The 20,919-nt window shown below is 36.1% G+C and overlaps 1 protein-coding gene across 1 annotated transcript; it reads left to right on the forward strand.

Moving 5' to 3' along the window:
* The first annotated feature begins 11,716 nt into the window (after window positions 1-11,716).
* On the forward strand, window positions 11,717-16,123 carry LOC127628625 (E3 ubiquitin-protein ligase TRIM39-like). Its single transcript, XM_052105403.1, has 6 exons — window positions 11,717-12,339; window positions 14,144-14,239; window positions 14,350-14,580; window positions 14,701-14,723; window positions 14,799-14,917; window positions 15,005-16,123. The coding sequence occupies exons 1-6, from the start codon at window positions 11,938-11,940 to the stop codon at window positions 15,538-15,540; spliced, it is 1,407 nt and encodes a 468-aa protein (XP_051961363.1). The 5' UTR covers window positions 11,717-11,937; the 3' UTR covers window positions 15,541-16,123.
* The last annotated feature ends 4,796 nt before the right edge of the window (window positions 16,124-20,919 follow it).

Here is a 20,919-nt window from a genome sequence, read left to right on the forward strand (position 1 = left end):
AGTGTTCTGCCATGGCCAGCGAAGGGCCCGAATCTCAATCCTATTGTGCACGTCTGGGTCCTGTTGGATCGGAGGGTGAGGGCTAGGGCCATTCCCCTCAGAAATGTCCGGGAACTTGCAAGTGCCTTGGAGCAAGAACTGGCAAATCTGGTGCAGTCCATGAGGAGGGTGGGTGGCTTCTTTGGCTCCTAAAAATGATTTAGAAGAGAATGTTGGTCTTACAAAGATGCATGACATTTTGATATAAAAAGGCTCTGACAGCATAAAGACATTCAGTATGGTTTTAAAGGAATAGCTCATCCAATAATTATAATTTACTCTTCATTTACTCACCCTTAAGTGGTCTCAAACTTGTACGACTTCCTTCCACGGAGCACAAATAACATATTTTAGATATATGATCGGTTTATCTCCATACAATGCAACAAGGCATAAAGGCGTCAAAAGGTATGAGTAAGACTAATCGTTTTTTGATTAGAACAAACAAATAAAACAATTTTACACTCCTTTTTCACTATAAATCTTGACAGAAGCAGTCTCCTAGCCCTAGATTTCAAGTTTGATTACACTTCCTGGCACCATCTAGCATTCTGGCATGCATTAAGCACTATGAAGTGTAATTAAAATATTTTTGTTTGAACTCTATGGAAGAAAGTCATGGGAGTTTGAGATGACATACGGTTGAGGAAATGATGAGAGAATTACTAAAGTAAAGAGACTTCTTGGAGTGATATATTACAATAAATTAGACAGAAAGACTCGAGTTTGACGAAACGTGATTATATTTTGAAGACCAGATGAAAGAAAATCCGCCGATGCGGGTCTGATTTGATGTGTGCAGTGATCTCTGAGTGCAATGCGCTTCTCCAACACACGAACATTCAGAGAGATCTGGGCCCCGTTTCTCAATAACTATTGATCTTAGCTGTTAAAAGCATTTTCTACGAGCTATTTTATGAACGTTTGTTATATTTATGTGCATATTATGTGTGATATTACACCCGCAAAATGCGACGAGACTCAATCCAGTTCGCGAGCTCCTCTCCAAATGCATTTCATGCACGAGTCATTTTGCTCATCTACCTGCGAAATATGTCTCAGAGTGACACATGACAAGAAATGCTGACGTGTTTGAAGAAACACACTTTATTATATGTTTAAGTACAGACAAAAGAAAAGCCGTCAATGCTCGTGTCTGATTCACTGTCCATTTTGTCCAAAAGTGTCTCACAATAGTCTTTTAAGAGTGATGTCTACTCACAATGACTTGAGGGGGCCTGTTGTTCAAAATTAACTGTTTTGGATGTCAAAATCACTTTTTCTGTCGGACCCTGCAACTTTCACGACTGCTCACTCCGCCATCTTGCTCCTCCCTCAAATTTTAACTATTCAAGACCATGACATGATTAATATGTATAATATCCCAGTTAAAAATGAAGTCAGATACTTAGGTATTATAATTTCTAAAGATAAAAAGGTTAGAGAAACATCCAACATAGAAAATATCATTCAGATAAATAGAACTATTCTTAACAGTTGGCTTCAAAGAGACTTATCTGTTTTACTTACTAAAATGCAAAGCTTGTCCAGACTTACTTTCCCAGCCTACTCAGTGGATATACCCGACAAATGAATTAAGAAGATCAATCAAGATAATTTCAATTTTATATGGAAAAATATCATTATGTAAATAAAAGCGATACAGTGAAACCTGCCAAAGAAGGGGGGTTAAATGCCATTGACTTTGACCCAATGAATGGTACCATCAAATTAAAATGGTTACAAAATTGTATTATAAAAGGTGATAATTTCTGGTTTGATTTCCCCTTCAAAATCTTCAAAATGTTTGGTGGCATTTCTTATTAAGATGTGACTTCAACATTTCCAAACTACCGAATAAGCTTTCAACTTTCCATCAACAGGTTCTCCAATACTGGAAACTCATATACAAACATAACTTTACTCCTCACAAGGTCCCAATATGGAGTAACAGAAGTATATTAATTAAGAGAAAATCTTTTTTCTACAGTGAATGGATGGAAAAGGGTGTCTGGTCGATTGTTCATTTATTAGATAATTGTGGTAACTTCTTAACATATGACGTCTTTATCCGGAAATACAGTTTGATGTGCACTGAGAGGCAATTTAAAACTGTAATTCAGGCAATCCCACAAGCTCTGATCTTCATTTTAGTAAAAGGCATGTTAACATACTCTGTGGTTATTCCTCGAGAGCCCACGTTAATCATAGATGCATATAATTTCTTAGATAAAAATAAATGTAATAACACATTTTTTAGAAATGTCCTCACTTCGATCTGCTTCCCTTCACCATTGAAGAGAAAACATATCTTCAAGAAATGTACCAGCAATTGTTTAGTGAAGATAAGAACCAGTTACCTTTCTTTTCCTATTTCACCACAGGTAAAAGAAGTTCACTTCAAAGTGATGAATGAGATTTATCCATGTAACAACTTCTCGCATCAAAGATTTAATATGGATGTGAATGTTTGTACTTTCTGTGATTCTGACATTGAAACCGCAGAACATCTCTTCTTCTCTTGTAGTGTAACCCAGACCTTCTGGGATGCTTTCCAGTACTGGATCATGTACGATACACAAAATATCCCAATCTTAACATATGAATACGTTAAATTTGGACTTCAAATGGAGAACAGAACAACTGAGTTTGGAGTGAATAATCTGATTTTAATGGCCAAATATTTCATACACAAATGTCGATTTCTTAAAACATCCCCTGTCTTTAATGCCTTTCTAAATTATATAATTCTGTATAAACAATCCCTGAAATGTTGCAAAACAAAAAAAGCCCTAATTGTTCATGAATACTTATGTATCCTTATGAATCCTTAGTGTCTACTGCTGAGTCCCTTGGTCTCTTTTCCCTTTATTTATTTTTGTTTGTTTGGTTTTGTTTTTTGGAAAATGTATCAATGTTGTACTCCATATTCAATTCATGTTGTAAGATTGATTGAATATGATTGCAATGTGCCTTGTTGTATGTTTGATATGAATCTTTAATAATAAAAAAAAAAACGTTTCCGTCAAAAAAAAGTAAAAAAAAAAGTCGGTTTTGACACTCAGGGGCGGGGCCCAATCCTTTCTGTTAACAAATGCTATTGGCTGCTGACCAAATACTGTATTGATTGGCTGCATCTCTTCGAATCTCTCATGATTGGCTGTTGTTGGACGAGAACAGACAGAAAGCGGGAACTTTTTATTTTTGACAAGAAAAAACAATCAAAACTCTCTTAGTGGAGAAATAAGAAATATACATCAATTGGAACAATACAATTATTGTCAGTGTAAATGAAAGAAAAGCGTCCCCTACACAATACTGAACAACAAAAAGCAAACAACAAAGGGGTCAAAAGTCTCGAGATCAAAAGGCTTGAGAAATAATTTAAATATTAAAGAAAACATTTAAATAAAAGCATCCTTTAAAAGAGGTAGCAAGTGGATATTTATCGAAACAATTGTCTGGATATATCACTACACATCTTTCTTGCAATTTTACTAGACTTTACTTATTTCAGTGAGGAAAATACGATTTTTAATCGTTCATAAACCATGAAAAAGAAGGCTTCGAATATCTCCACTTACTATAATGAATGATATTTACCCACGAGGACAATCATATTAACCAAATCAGAAAGGGATGAATCTACATTATGGATCCATATAAAAGAGAATTTGTGATAAGTCAAACATCAGGATGTCATCAATCTTAAATGACAGCCAATAATGTAAATCAGACCAAAAGCTTTTGGCCATAGGACATACAAAGAACAAGTGTTCCAGAGTCTCATCAGCTGCTTCACAAAATACACACGGATCTACTTCCAATTTAAACCTCTTTCTAAGAAAGTTATAAATCATTTTAAAGTGAGTCTCTTTGACTTTAGGGGAAATGGGCCATTTGATGAATTTGAAATGTGGTTTATCTATGGACAAGTCATTCATATTTGGAATTTGTACACACAATCCTCTATTATAATCCCAAAACATTTTGTTATATAAATACATTTGTTATAACATTTTCTGTAATGTAAATTACATTCATTAATTACTAGATTTGATAAGGTTGGTGAAAGTCCTTTTCTCACATAAATCAATGTGTTTTGGATTAACGGTAATAACGGTATTGATTTACACATTTTATTATATTCTCTATAAGTGCGGTTAAGATTATACTTGAGCAAAAATGCAAAATGTTCCAAAAAGTTACCATTATCATCTAATTTATCATTCACAAACACAATACCCTTCTCAATCACTTTTAAACAATGATTTCATATTAATTATAATGACCCTGTTATTCCATAGGGTGGATCCATGGGGAGAAAAGTTGTGGGTAAATATAATTTTACAGTATTGGAGAAGTTGTTTGTGGAAGTTTGATAATTTAGTAGGAATCTTAGATACCTCAATCACATTTTAAAAGAAATTCAGGCCCACCTATTTTATTAAATAGAAATCTAGAGATCTATCACATAGAGTAATGATTTCAACCATTTACACGTAAATGCCCCCAAAATGTATTCAAAGTCCAAGGCATTGATACCACCCTTATCATTCTCTTTCACTAACTGTGATTTCCTAATATAATGGGTTTTATTTTTACAAAGGAGGGAACTGGGAAGATTGGGAATCGGAAGATGGCAGACAGTAAAGAGGTTATGGTTTCTTTCTAAATTCCTCCATAATTTATTTTAACTGTAAGATGTTTTGTGCGTTTTTATATATATATATATAAGCTGTGTCATGGTGCTAACACTGTTGAAATTAACTTGCGCGCTGTGTTTTTGCACTTGCGCTGTTTTGTCCAACATTTAACGTCATAGGTGGAACGGGACCCTGTCTCGGGAAACAAGCGCATGTAAAGAGTTTTCACTCATTTTTTTACTGTTTCATTCAACTGAAAACTGTTTGCAAGAATAATGTAATCTATGAGAATTCTGCACATGATCTCGGATCATCTCGTGAGGTGCTGCGAGTTTAGTTCACTCTTACACATTGTGAACGCAACTCTGCAGGTTCAGTCATATACAGTTAATTTGTATTAAATAAACAAAGACGAAAGTGATTAAATCACAAGGTAATACAAAACATGTTTGCCTTGAACCTAAAACTGACTTCTATTTTGTTTTCTTTAAGGCAGCATAAATATGACCACAACGGAATGCAAACACATAAGAACAAAACATTTTTGGGAACACAATAACTTTTTAGGCTTATTTATTATGAATTATTATAATTATCTTTACATTTATAATTGTCTTTAGTTCTTAAGTTGTATGCTAGTAATTTTCACCTGTTGCTGTTACTGATACTTGCGTTATGGCAAAATGAGGCAAGACTGTAAATGTTTGGATTTGGGGAGGTGGTTATATAGAGGATGTTTTTATCACTTTGTTATTTCTATTGCTTTTTCGTTTCGTATAAAGTGCAATTTGAATTTAGAAATGTCTTTTCTTGAGTTTTTCGTTTTTCAATAAATTAATAACATTTTTAAAGCAAAATCAATAAAGCAAAAATATTCACCGAACTTGGAGATTGATCATATAATCGAATATTGATATTTTAAATGCGATAATCAGTCAAATGTTTTTTTACATATCGTCAAGCCCAAAAGTGAAGTTACATTTTTCATGATGTAAAATGAAGTAATTTTATGGAGACCCGCACAAACACGTGTTCTCACTTCCATATTGCTACATGTTACCTATTAATATATGCATATTTGTTTGTTTTTGAATAGTCTATGGGCAAGATAAACATTTTATTTGATCGAAAAACTTTGTTTTTGGAAATAGTAAATTATTCGTTTGTGGTATGGCTCTTTTGAAAAAATGCATCAACCAAAATTTTTTAAAATTGGCTCCTTAGTGAAAAAAGGTTCCCGACCCCTGATTTAGCCAATAGAGATCATTTTTTTGTTTTTGATTGTTTGTACTTCAGAGGTGCAATACAATCTAATATCGTTAAGCAGAATGAATAAAACAATCAAATTAACTCACCAGGGCTAGATGTGATTTGAGCAGGAGTTAATAATAACGTTTCAAAAGCAAATAGTGGAAGAATGAATAAAACGGGAATAATGGCCAACAGGCTTGACAGTAGAGAGAGGACTGTAAGCAGTAATATTGAAAACAATGGGCTTATGATCTGAAAAACATGCATCTTCTATAACAATACTATCAACGGGAATTGCATAAGACAAAATAAGATCAAGAGTATGTCCAAGAACATGAGTGGCGCTCGTTATATGCTGGTTAAAACCAAAGCAGTCCAAAACATTATTAAATCCGGTAACCAAAGGTCTACCGGGACAACACACGTGAATATTAAAATCCCCCAGCAGCAACATACGGTCATACAGTGGGACTATAAGAGATAAGAATTCAGAGAATTATAAAGTCTTTGTCCAGCTTAGGAGGTCTGTAGATCAGAGCACAAATAATAGAGGCAGACTCCATTAGGACACACTCCAGCTCGAATGTAGAGAATGACCCGACAGAAACTGTTTGAAGTTTAAACAAGTTCTTAAAAACCACAGCCACACCGCCACCCTTTCCAACACTCCTAGGGGAACTTATAAAACTGACAAATTTAATAAAAAATTGCTGACTCACCAGGAGAATCCCACGTCTCCGTCAGGAATAGAAAGTCCAAATCCCGACTGATAAAAAAGTCATTTAAAATGAAAGTCTTATTGGATGCCGACCTGGAGTTTACCAGCGTCAGCTTTAACCCTTGTGCATCAATTAAAAAAGTTACACATAGGTTCATTATGGACAAAAATGGCCATGTCCAAAAACTGTCATAAAAATATTATAGATTTATATTTTTTCCACTTTCACTGACATAATTTTTTAACCATCAGCTTTAATCATAATGACCAAACATTCATTCATTTTTAGAATTTTAACCCTTTAAACGCTGGTTTGTTTACATAATGCCACTGTTGTTTTTTTTAGGAAAAAATGAAAAATAGTAATAATTTTCAATTTAATAGATGCTAAGCAGATTTTTTTTTTTTTTTTTTGATTATTAGAGCCTCGGATATGTCAATGATTAACAACAACATTCATTTTGATGCTTTCATATTTTTTATTTATCAGATTTAAAAAAGCTACCACTCAGGTCCATAATGGACAAAAATGGCCATGTCAAAAAGTGTCATAAAAATATTATAGAATAATATTAATATTTATTAATTAATATTTATTTAAAAATAATATTTTTTCTACTTTCACTGACTTATATTTTAACCAGAATCAGTTCTAATCATAATTACCAAACATTCATTTATTTTCAGAATTTTAACACTTTAAACGCCGGTTTGTTTACATAATGCCACTGTTGTTTTTTATAAAAAATATAATAATTATAATTATTTTCAATTTAATAAATGCTAAACAGAATTTTTTTTATTTTTATTATTAGAGCCTCAGACACATACAATCCACACTCTGAAATCCATACCAACACACTCACACAATTATATATTCATAATGTATCTAATTGGCTCTATAATATGCATAAGCCAAAAACAGCAGAAAACAACAACAAAAGCGATGATATGCCAAACCTGAAAAAATGGCACGATCTGGTAAAAAATATTTAAAATGTAAATTTTGAAGCCTTGCCAACATAATGAAAGCAGTTTTAATGGGTTTCAATGTGCCATTTTTGTCCAAAACGACGCTAAGAGGGAGTATTTTGTGTAACTAGTGCAAAAAATATATTTTATAAAGAAAATACGGTGAAATATTAAAATTCCAATAAAAATTCACACCTGTGGAAAATTTTATGCAGTTAGCGTTAACACAGACAAAGTTATCAAAAAAACAAAACTGAAAAAGCCAAAAATGTCCACAAGGATGCACAAGGGTTAAACGGGAATGAGGTACCGGAGCCTGAAGCCAACCCACAAACTCAAGTGGACGAATATTTGACAGATTTATTCCTCCACCTCGCATACGTGGCCGTGGAGGAGCAGAGAGAACAGGTGGACGAGTCGAATAATGAGCAGATGGCATGAGTATCTAAAATCCAGCGAAAGACGAGTCAAATGAAGACCTCAATAAATTGTTTGCAGAAGTGAAACACTCACTGCCCTCCTAATCCTCACAAGAATACCACCACGATTCCCCCTCTTCCTGCGGCGTTTCCTTTAGAGGGGAATCTCTATTAACCTCTATTCCTAGATACTCCAACTCCCTATCTTTATGCCCATTATTGTTTAAATATTGCATTAATTCCCGTCTCTCCTGTTTATACCTTCTACAATCAAATATGACACGCTAGTTTCTTTTTCTCTACAATGTTCACTTAAATAATTTCCTTGGATTCCTATTAAAGCCAATGAAGAGTTCAATCCTTTATGACCAAACCTTAATCTAGTAATTATCACCTCTTCCTTCCTGTTTTTTATTTTTACATAAATGTCTTCCCTTCTTGTCCTTATCCCATATTTCTTGCCATTCTTTCTAAATAGTAGATTTTATTCCCCCCATACCTAGTGGTCCTCTAATATCCTCATCAGCAGCTTCATTTCCATGAATCCCTTTATGTGCTGGTACCCAACAGAATCCGACTGTCCATCCTTTCCTTTGAATACGACATAAAAGCTTGAATATTTCATTTATCAAATCTTCTCTGGATGATCTTCCGGTAGCTAATGATGTTAATACTGACGCTGAATCAGAACTTATAACTCTGTCAGGTCTTGTTTCCTCTACCCAAGTTAAACTTATTATGATGGCGGTTATCTAGAATACATAGATCAATTAAATATCTTTTTGACATGTCTACACTTAGGTCCTACTACTGGAATATACAGTCCTATTCCTGTAATTCTTGTTGTTGGATGTTTTGATCCATCTGTATATATTTGTAGACTTTCATCACATTTTCCCTGAACATGCTTTTTTACATCAGATGTTATTGTGGCCATTTCCTCCCAATCCCTTTTCTTTTCTAATATTTCCAGATAAATTTCAACCTCAGGAAAAGTCCATGAAGGTATCTCTCCCCATACAGGTGACATATTACACTCAGTCTCTGCAATCTGATATTTTTCTGTTAAGGGGCTAACGCTCCATCCAAATCCCCTTTCTTTTTTGTTCACATATTCCCAACAGTTATTTAATACCTCAGTACCAATGTGATTTCCAACATAACTCTTCATATATTTCTAGTATATCAGTGATCATTTTACTCTACGCAAATTAGAGCTGCACAATTAGGTCCTAATCGAAATAAAATCGAAACTGCGATATGACCTTGTGCGATTATTAAATTGCAAAGGGCTACAATTTAATTAATTAAATAAATAGTCTTGTCCCTTCACAGTGTATTTGCGCTGCTCTGTTCAGTCTATATTAAGTTAGAGCATTGTTACAGTGTTTTCAGAGCGGTTCTGTGCTCCACAACTCCCTCTCATGCTTACAGTAACAGAAGTGCTCTTGAGTTCGGTTCCGTTTGATTACTTCCGCTAAACGCTTTTATTTACACTAAACTGGCGCGTCCTGCGTGAAGCGTTTTTTATTATTATCTGCGTTAGCAGCATCTCAGTCTCCGCAAGGCACAGATATCATAATAACAACGCAGAATACAAGATGGGGTATAATTCAAACATCTTTATTAAATGATTGCTGAGCAAACAGCATTAACAGAGTCCAGAAACATGCGCTCTTCATTCTCCTGTCAGTTGTTTACCTCTCACGAGAGAGCGTGTCGCACTTATTACACTCCCTGCGGAAACAAGTGAAAGCGGAACTAATAATACCAACATCCAACAAAATGAAAAGGAAGGAACATACATATAATACATCTATATCAAATATTTAGTTACTATAATAGGCCTATAGTGCATTGCTAAATTAAATATAGTAAAATAATGAATACAAATATTTAAATGAAATGGTGACAACCCATTGGTGTAATTCAATTTAAAGTGAAAATGTGTATTAGTTTATCAGTTCAACTTCAGTTTGACATTAAGCCTCATTCTTTAGGTGTATCTTATATACAGTAAAGATCACTAGTTATTAAGACCTAAAATAAAGGTAACATTTACATTTTGTGTATACTGAATAATTGACTGACAGCAAAAACTAGGCAACAACAATGGTTCTACCAACAGGGAAATGTAGTTAACAGTGTCATTGAGCAGAAATCTTACATAAACCAGTTTTGACAGAGCTGCTGATAAAAAGTTACATGATCATCATTGATTGATGAGATGAAAAGAGAATTGGAGATCGGTATCGGATGTTAAAATCCTGATTGGAGCATCCCTAATATTCAAGTTGACTGTGTTTCAAAAACTAATGATGATGATTACTGAGATCCGGTCACAAAATGGACAAAAACAGGTACATAGTGGATGGTAACATTTGGATTTGAAGAAGACATTGTTTTACTGTTTATATATTTATTTGTTTGTGGGTGAACTGAAAAAAGGTCTCAGTTTGGTTCTTTTTAAGAGGGCTCAAGTGTGAAAACCCCAGTAGCCTTTTTACAGTTGAACATGTGGAAAACATCACCATCATAATCAGAGTTCAAATCGCAATCGCAATATTTTTCAAAATAATCGCAATAAGACTTTTTGTCCAAGTCGTGCAGCTCTAACGCAAATTAATAATAATGTTAATGATGCGGCTCCATATATCATACAGACATAATCCAACACCGATCTAATCATAGCTTGATATATCATCAACAATCCTTTTCTTTCTGCTGCCCACTCTTTGCCAGCTATTGCCCTCATCACATTTAAGGACTTTCTACATTTATTATCAATTTCATCTATATGTTTTTTCCATGTATATCTGCTATCAAACCAGACATTTCAATGTTTTCACTCATTCTAAAGCTTTATCATATTATATTAATTCATAATGTTCTGGGATTATTTTGCGAGTACAGAACATACCACGTGATTTACTTGCTGACATTTTAAATCTCCAGTCTATAGTCCACTGTTCCAGTTTTTTAATGGCTGCCTGCACGCAAGAGATGACCTGCGAGATGTTTCCACCCCTCTTCCATATAGGGCCATCATCTGCATATAATGCACATCCTATACCAGGGCCTATGTTTCCAAATATACGTAGTATAATCTTATGCAGTGACATTGATAATCATGATAATGAAAACCCATAAATTCTCCTTTGTCATGAGTTTTCATTTATAGAGCATTGATGACTGCATTTGTTTCTTTCTGTCTTTTCCTCTCTCTTGTCCAAAGTATCTGGTTTGTTTGTTATATTGAAAAGAGTGTATGGTTTACGTGAGTAGATAATTAGTGTATAACGTATGCCAGTATGAAATAGTGATGTGTGTGTGTGTGTGTATATTGACCACCGGCCCGTTCATCTCTGTGTTTATTATTATTATTATATGACAGCACATCTATATGAGTGTCCGGTCGCGTCAGATTAAATGTCGTTGTGTGTTTTACTCACCGGAGCGGATATTTATCGCCTCATGATCGTTCTGTCGGTGTTATTAATGAAAATATAGCGTTAATTCCGCAGCGGCTCACTGGTCAGCTGACGGAGGTGTGCTCTTACGTCATTGTGTCATCAACGTCGTCTCTGCTGCCCCCAGCGGACAGTCTGTACACTGTAAGGTGTGTCACTTTCATTTCTTAACCAGGAAGAAAGCTGAGACTGACACGTTGATCTACAGTTTTAGATCACGTCTGACCTGAAGCTCATTCGACTGAAGAACACTGAATAATTTGATCAGTATTAGGACAGTAATATTTGGGATGCACATTAGTGAAATGCTCTGCTGTGAATGTGAAACTCTCTGATTTAAAAACAGAATACTGAGTGTTAAAACGGTATTAGTAAACTGAAAGTGAAACTTTGAAGAAGGATTTGGACGTGTGGCTCAGAAAATGTCATCTAAATCTTTTTCTGAGGAGGATTTCTCTTGTCCTGTGTGCTGTGATGTTTTTAAAAATCCTGTTGTCCTGTCCTGTAGTCACAGTGTGTGTGAAGAGTGTATTCAGAAGTTTTGGGAAAGTAAAGGATCGAAAGAATGTCCAGTTTGCAGAAGTAGATCAACATTAGATCATCCTCCATTAAATCGGGTTTTGAAGAACCTGTGTGAGACTTTCTTACAGGAGAGAAGTCAAAGATCTTCATCAGGATGTGAAGCAGTCTGCAGTCTTCATGAAGAGAAACTCAAACTCTTCTGTCTCGATGATCAACAGCCGGTGTGTTTGGTGTGTCGAGATTCCAGAACACACACAAATCACAAATTCTGTCCTTTAGATGAAGCTGTCATCGATAATAAGGTCAGATCAATTATATTCATGTCCATAAATATTGGGACATCGACACAATTCTAATCTTTTTGGCTCTATACACCACCACAATGGATTTGAAATGAAACGAACAAGATGTGCTTTAACTGCAGACTTTCAGCTTTAATTTGAGGGTATTTACATCCAAATCAGGTGAACGGTGTAGGAATTACAACAGTTTGTATATGTGCCTCCCACTTTTTAAGGGACCAAAAGTAATGGGACAATTGGCTGCTCAGCTGTTCCATGGCCAGGTGTGTGTTATTCCCTCATTATCCCATTTACAAGGAGCAGATAAAAGGTCCAGAGTTCATTTCAAGTGTGCTATTTGCATTTGGAATCTGTTGCTGTCAACTCTCAATATGAGATCCAAAGAGCTGTCACTATTAGTGAAGCAAGCCATCATTAGGCTGAAAAATCATCAGAGAGATAGCAAAAACATTAGGTGTGGCCAAATCAACCGTTTGCAACATTCTTAAAAGAAAGAACGCATCGGTGAGCTCAGCAACACCAAAAGACCCGGAAGACCACGGAAAACAACTGTGGTGGATGACTGAACAATTCTTTCCCTGGTGAAGAAAACACCCTTCACAACAGTTGGCCAGATCAAGAACACTCTCCAGGAGGTATGTGTGTCAAAGTCAACAATCAAGAGAAGACTTCACCAGAGTGAATACAGAGGGTTCACCACAAGATGTAAACCATTGGTGAGCCTCAAAAACAGGAAGGCCAGATTAGAGTTTGCCAAACAACATCTAAAAAAAGCCTTCAAAGTTCTGGAACAACATCCTATGGACAGATGAGACAAAGATCAACTTGTACCAGAGTGATGGGAAGAGAAGAGTATGGAGAAGGAAAGGAACGGCTCATGATTCAAAGCATACCACCTCATCAGTGAAGCATGTTGGTGGTAGTGTCATGGCGTGGGCATGTATGGCTGCCAATGGAACTGGTTCTCTTGTATTTATTGATGATGTGACTGCTGACAAAAGCAGCAGGATGAATTCTGAAGTGTTTCGGGCAATATTATCTGCTCATATTCAGCCAAATGCTTCAGAACTCATTGGACGGCGCTTCACAGTACAGATGGACGATGACCCGAAGTATACTGCGAAAGCAACCACAGAGTTTTTTAAGGGAAAGAAGTGGAATGTTATGCAATGGCCAAGTCAATCACCTGACCTGAATCCGATTGAGCATGCATTTCACTTGCTGAAGACAAAACTGAAGGGAAAATGCCCCAAGAACAAGCAGGAACTGAAGACAGTTGCAGTCACCAGGGATGAAACCCAGCGTCTGGTGATGTCTATGCTTTCCAGACTTCAGGCTGTAATTGACTGCAAAGGATTTGCAACCAAGTATTAAAAAGTGAAAGTTTGATTTATGATTGTTAATCTGTCCCATTACTTTTGGTCCCTTAAAAAGTGGGAGGCACATATACAAACTGTTGTAATTCCTACACCGTTCACCTGATTTGGATGTAAATACCCTCAAATTAAAGCTGAAAGTCTGCAGTTAAAGCACATCTTGTTCGTTTCATTTCAAATCCATTGTGGTGGTGTATAGAGCCAAAAAGATTATAATTGTGTCGATGTCCCAATATTTATGGACCTGACTGTATATTCAAAACATTTATTGAAACAGCACAACTTGCAGCATACTTTATGATTGCATATATGAACAAATAATTACAGACAGTAAATGAAGATTATTCTGGTCAAACTCATAATGATCTAAAAGCAGAACAGGGCTGGAAAGTAAGAACTCTTTATATTAACATGTCCATTTCTTTCAGGAGAAACTCAAAACTGTACTAAAACCCTTACAGGAGAAACTGAGAATATTTGAGGAGTTTAAACAGAATTTGGATCAAACTGCAGAACATATTAAGGTTTGAATTAAACTGTGTAATTAAAGAGTGTGAAACATCCCATTTTTGGAAGTGTATATTGATATACAGTTTGACCATCAGATCTTTCTCTGAAATGTCTTTTGTTTCAGTTTCAGGCTCGACACACAGAGAGGAAGATTAATGAGGAGTTTGAGAAACTTCACCAGTTTCTACATGATGAAGAGGCCGCCAGAATAACAGAACTGAGAGAGGAAGAGGAGCAGAAGAGTCAGATGATGAAGGAGAAGATTGAGAAGATGAACAGACAGATTTCATCTCTTTCACACACAATCAGAGTCATAGAGGAGCAGATGACAGCTGAATATCTTTCATTCCTACAGGTGGAAACAATGAACATTTATACAACTTCAATATTCATTATAATGGAGACAAATGTCAGTTTCAAACATTAAAAGCAAATTCAGTTTGGATGAATAATCTGTGTTTCTTTCTTTTTACAGAACTTGAAGAGCACAATGGAAAGGTTTGTATTGTGTTTCCTGTTTCTCTCTCGGTTCTGAACCCAAATCAACACGACTGACTCCTGAATGTTTTTCAGAACCCAGTGTACACCAGCAGATCCAGAGAACATTTCAGGAGTTCTGATCAATGTCCCAAAACATCTGAGCAACCTGAAGTTCACTGTGATACAGAAGATGCAGGAAAATGTTCAATACAGTGAGTTGAGAATAGAACAATGAATTCATAATGATCATTTGTGTTATTTGATGTGTGTTTGAGTGTGTATCTGTCATCTCTCTTCAGCTCCAGTGACTTTGGACCCAAACACTGCTCACTGTAATCTCATCGTGTCTGATGATCTGATCAGTGTGAGATTCAGTGAAGAGAAACAGCTGCTTCCTGATAATACTGAGAGATTTGATGTGTACAAGTGTGTTTTGGGTTCAGAGGGTTTTAATTCAGGGATTCACTGTTGGGATGTTCAGGTTGGAGACTGTACACGCTGGTTTTTGGGTGTGATGACAGAATCTGCTCAGAGGAAGAAGAACATATTGTCCAGGAGTGGACTCTGGTGTGTTTGGTTTTATGATGGTAAATATGATGCATTCATTTCACCTGATCAAACATCTCGTGTCTCAGTGAAAGAGAAACTCCAGAGAATCAGAGTTCAGCTGGACTGTGACAGAGGAAAACTGTCATTCTCTGATCCTCTCACTAACACACACATACACACTTTCACACACACGTTTACTGAGAGAATATTTCCATTGTTCGGTGTTGATTGTGACATTTCTCCTCTGATGATCTTACCAGTGAACTCCTCTGAAAAAAAGACTTAAGAATGAAATTACAGATTAAACTTGTATCTACAAAAGTTGAGTTTCTGTAGAAGACAGACTAATCAAATGTGTCTTTGTAGCATCAGCTGTTAATTCATTTATTCCTGCATGTTTTAATGCTTTTTAATGATGCTGGCTAAGATGTGAATTCATATGTGAGATCAGTGATTTACTGAACATCTTAATAATGTGATCTCGGGTTGTTATTGATCATTATATGATAGAACAGTTGAGCTGGACTGTGACAGATAACACACACACACACACACACACACACATGCACGCACGTTTATTAAGAGAATACTTCTATTGTTCAATGTTGTTCGTGACATTTCTTCTCTATTGATCTTACCAGAGAACTCCTAAAAAAGAAAAAAGAAAGTCTTAAATGAGTCTCTAAAGCACAAAGTCAGAATAAGTTTGTTTTGTCTATTAATTCCTTCACTTGTCTTTTCTGCTGTTAAAATACAAATAATGAAATCACACTTTTATTCATGGTTGAAAAATAAATAATTGTGGTTGAAGAAATGAGAATATCTCATGTGAGTAACGTCATCAATGTAACTTCAGGAGAACATGAACAGAGAAACACAAGCAGAAGCCCACAACATCAGAACATATTTCAGACAACAACAACATATATATATATATATATTAGCGCTTTTCTAGAAGTCCAGCTTTAACTCAAAGCGCTTTTACATAGTATAGGGGAATCTCCTCAACCACCACCACCACCACCACCACCAGTGTGCAGCATCCACCTGGATGATGCGACGGCAGCCATAGTCGCCAGAACGCCCACCACACACCACACACCACACACCACACACACACACACACACACACACCAGCTATTGGTGGAGAGGAGATGGTAGAGTGATGTAGCCAATTCAGGGATGGAGATTATTAGGAGGCCATGATAGATAGGGACCAATTTGGCTAGGACACCGGGGTTAAACCCCTACTCTTTACAAGAAAGTGCCCTAGGGATTTTTAATGACCACAGAGAGTCAGGACCTCGTTTTAACATCCCATCCGAAAGACGGTGCTTTTTACAGTATAGTGTCCCCGTCACTATACTGGGGCATTAGGACCCACAGAGACCGTAGGGTGAGCACCCCTGCTGGCCTCCCTAATACCACTTCCAGCAGCAACCATGGTTTTTCCCCAGGAGGTCTCCCATCCATTTACTGGATAAGCTAGGCTCAACCCTGCTTAGCTTTAGTGGGCAACCAAGCAATAGCTGCAGGGTGATATGGCAGCGGGCAATAGTGTCAGAGATACAATTTAAAGTGTTTTCAAGTCACCTGACTTTGTTTTAAATACATAAACAAAACAACAGTTAACAGATAAAAATAAAGTAAAATACATCTATAAAAGCAAACATGTAATTCTTATTACTACAGGATTAAATTTACAGATAATTTTAAAACAAGAGTGAAAAAGTGTTATGTGATACAAGTATATTGCAAATGTCATATGCAAACAAATCTGCAGAAATTAATATTTTAATGGAGAATCCTACAAAAATATGCCCAGATCACATTTTACCCCAAAGTCAACAGAAAACTTAAAATAAGCAATTCTATTTTGCACAAAGAAACTGAAACTTATTTGGACATTAAGGACTTTTTTTTATTTATATATTTTTTGCATTTTGACATTAATTTCATGACCATTAAGCACATTCTCCCTTCAAACTCTCATTATCAAAATGCATCCGGATGTTTATTTTGTTTATTTTTTGTTTTTTAATTAAAGGCCTTTTTATTACAGTAATGAGAAATTGGGGGGAAATGTGCTTAATTGTTTTGAAGATTATATCACAATGAAAAACAAAAAAAACATAACTTTCTACCATTTTCATTACATAAAATTTTAAATCCAGTGATGCATGAGACAATCACATCAACTACTATCAAAACTAACTAACCGTGATGTCAGCTGTTCGGTGCAACCTGTAGATTAATTGTGATGTATTGAATCGTGACATACATGTTGCATTGTGAGGTAGTTTGTGAAACCCAAGTATAACACTCTATTGGCGATGAAAGCATTATCAAATTAGCAAAAACATTTCATAAACACGCAAAGGGAGGAATGCGTGTAAGTTTATGAATGATTAGGGCTGAGTATTGATTCAGATTTCCAGATACGATTCAATTCCGATCCACAAGCTCTCGATTCGACTGCATTCAAATTTCGATTCATATGAACATATTTCAGTTATAATGTCCATTTCTCTTCCATATAAAATATATTCTCTCCAAGCTAATGCTGGAAATTACAGTTGAAGTCAGAAGTTTACATACACCTTAGACAAAACTGACATTTTCTTTGGCTTAATTTTTGCCAAGACAGACTTCAAGGGTGAACAAATACTCTTGGGAGTGAGGAATAAATGAGCAAAAGATGTTTGGTGCACTAGGCAGTTCTTGTGATCTGTATAATGAGAGAGAGACGCAAATATAATATTGATGTTTTAATATTGTTTACAGAAAATTTTACCCAGAAAAGCTACAGAAACCAACATTTTACTTTGATTACCTTTAGAGAAGTCATTTTCGACTTCAACTTCACCAGGAAAAAGGATGTTCTTCAGTCTAATGAAGCACTTTATTACATTTTGGTTGGATATCGCACATTTTCTCATACAAAAAAATAAAGATAACTTACATTCTTCTTTTTTTGACTTCTATTGGAGAATCCTCTGTCCCAAGGTCTGTGTGTTCAACATCATCTGGTCACTTCAACCGTGCTTCATTGTAATTATCTACAAAAAAAAGGACCGTCCCTGTTACCGGTCTCAAACAGGGAAGGATGAGATGTAGTAACTGTAGAAAATGATGAGAAACACACATTAGTGTCTGCAGCGTTCTGGCGCTTTCTTTTAATGACTTTGCCCTTTTTTTAAACTTTTCAGGTAACAGGTTAGTATAACTCATTCAAAACAGGTCATGCATACATAATTCAACTCACAGCATTTAAATGTGTCAATCGAGTCAGCTAATGTAATATATTTGACCATTTCTATTCTATATTATACTTTTACGCAACTTCAATAACATCTGGATACAACTTTACATGTTTTTTTTTGTCTTGTACCATCACACTGTGTTTCCACTCAACACTTTCAAGTTTTGCTTTATCTATTTTATAGATATATTGAAGTTCTGAACAAAGAGAAATCAGGATACATTCTATGAAACAAACAGAATGACTTCGATGGAATAACCAATCAATAATGATTAACAGTCTCACTTGATGTAAATATGTTTTCTTCACTTACTAGTGTTCGTTTTTAAAGAAAAACATCATTTTGAATTTCACTTTTCCACATAAACAAAATGGTGTGACTAACACAATATAGCACATTATACAGCTCAACCTGGAAAATCTATCAAGATTACACAGGAAATAGAGTTGTTGTTGAATAATTGCTTCAATTCTCTCACTTGCACATCACATTTTCTACGAGCATCGTGAATTTGGACTGTTTACTCAGCTGGAGATTGCATCGACGAAATCACAAATAAAATAATCATCTGAACACTTACAATCAGTAAAACTGAACAAACAGAGTCTAAAAGCATTTATGAATGTCTCAAGTATCACTACTGATCGATATTGATCCACACAAAACATTTTACAAACCTGTAGAAAATGATGAGAAGCACACATTAGTGTCTGCAGCGTTCTGGCGCTTTCTTTTAATGACTTTGCCCTTTGACCAGAACGTCATTTCTCATCACTCTAGTGCAATGCGCCATCTACAGGCCTATTTCAGAATAACCTTAAATCTATATAACATTAGAATAACTTTTTTTTTTAGACTCTTGTAAATACTTAAACTGAAGACAGAGAGAAAAATAATAATTTTGGGGGTACCTATTATAATTCAATACTATTTTCTTTCCCTGTAATATTTTCAGTCCGTCACACTCTCCCCTATTTTTTTTATATGACTCCTGACATCAATACTAAGTCAGTCTATTTCCTCTCAGTCATTCATCTAACAAGTCCAGATAGGTATTGGTTGCCACCAAGGAACTGCATTAATTACCTGGTAAGTCATTGGACTTCTCGGAATCATGTAAGGCTGGACTGCATTTAAATGACTTTGTCTGTAAGTCGGTTGACCTAATATGTCATAAGTCAGCATTGCTTTTGGCTTTGCTTGTCTGTTTGATCTTCGCAAAGTCTCTTGATCCCCTTCATCAACACTCTCACATTGCTCATTTTGCCTTACAGGTGATCCTTGACTTGACGGAGGTAACTCTTCTGGGCTGTACCCGACAATATCCTCTTCTTCTAGAACCTGCTCCTCGCCTTCTGCTTGATTGTCCTGTATGGTAACGGGTTCTGACAATGGAGTTGCAGAAGGGTAAAACTCTCTCGCCATCGGTCTTAACTGAGATCTCTTTTCAGTCTGGGACCTTTGTAGTAGTTCAACGTGGTCATGATTTCCTGCAGTCATTGGTAAGTAAGGATAGTACCATAGTACCATCCTCCGAGCTATCCTCTTTCTGATCCACACTCGGCTCTGTTACTTTCCTCTTATTCAGTTGTCTTTTCTTTACAGGTACCTCATGAGTGTGATCTTCAACAGGTAAATCATTCACTGGTAGTAAAAGGTTTCTGTGTAATACTCGAATTGTCTTTTTACCAGTTTCAGGTTGGATCTTGTACACGGGCCCCTCTTTGATCCTCTCCACTACTTTGTGCACTTCCTTCTCCCAGTAGGGACGAAGCTTGCCTGGACCTCCTCTCTCAGAAAGGTTCCTTACTAAAACCCGATCACCTGGCTGGAGAGGTACTCCTTTCACCTTCCTGTCATAGTACTTCTTTCCTTTCGCAGATGACTTTTGGCTATTTTCGGATGCAATCTTGTAAGCTTCTTGCATTCTGGATGCCCACTTCTCAGCAAACGTCAGGTGGCTTTGAGTCTCTTTTTCCGGTTTTAGATTAAGCATCAGGTCAATTGGCAACCTGGGGGACCTCCCATACAGTAAAAAGAACGGTGAGTATCCAGTAGCTTCGTGTCTGGTACAGTTGTACACATGAACCAGATGTGGAAGGTGTTCTTTCCAATCAGCCTTTTTCTCCTCCTCCAGAGTGCGAAGCATTTGCAACAAGGTACGGTTTAGCCTTTCAACTGGGTTACCCTGTGGGTGGTAAGGAGTAGTCCTTGAATGAGAAATCCCTGCCAGTTGTTGCAGTGTCTGGAACAAATTATTTTCGAACTCCCGTCCTTGATCATGGTGTAGTCTCTCTGGATATCCGAAGCGTGGTATGAAATCCTGAAATATCTTCTCTGCTGCCGTTTTCCCTGATTTATTCTTTGTTGAATATGCCTGTGCAAAGCGCGTGAAATGATCC

This window comes from Xyrauchen texanus, chromosome 35 (genome assembly GCF_025860055.1).
Source record: "Xyrauchen texanus isolate HMW12.3.18 chromosome 35, RBS_HiC_50CHRs, whole genome shotgun sequence".
NCBI lineage: Eukaryota > Metazoa > Chordata > Actinopteri > Cypriniformes > Catostomidae > Xyrauchen > Xyrauchen texanus.

What these genes read in the sequence shown, in the direction of transcription:
- LOC127628625 (XM_052105403.1), top strand. Translation starts at nt 11,938, where the DNA reads ATGTCATCTAAATCTTTTTCTGAGGAGGATTTCTCTTGTCCTGTGTGC. An exon ending in AAGCTGTCATCGATAATAAG is followed by an intron (nt 12,340 to 14,143) that starts GTCAGATCAATT and finishes CATTTCTTTCAG; the next exon opens with GAGAAACTCAAAACTGTACT. An exon ending in AAACTGCAGAACATATTAAG is followed by an intron (nt 14,240 to 14,349) that starts GTTTGAATTAAA and finishes CTTTTGTTTCAG; the next exon opens with TTTCAGGCTCGACACACAGA.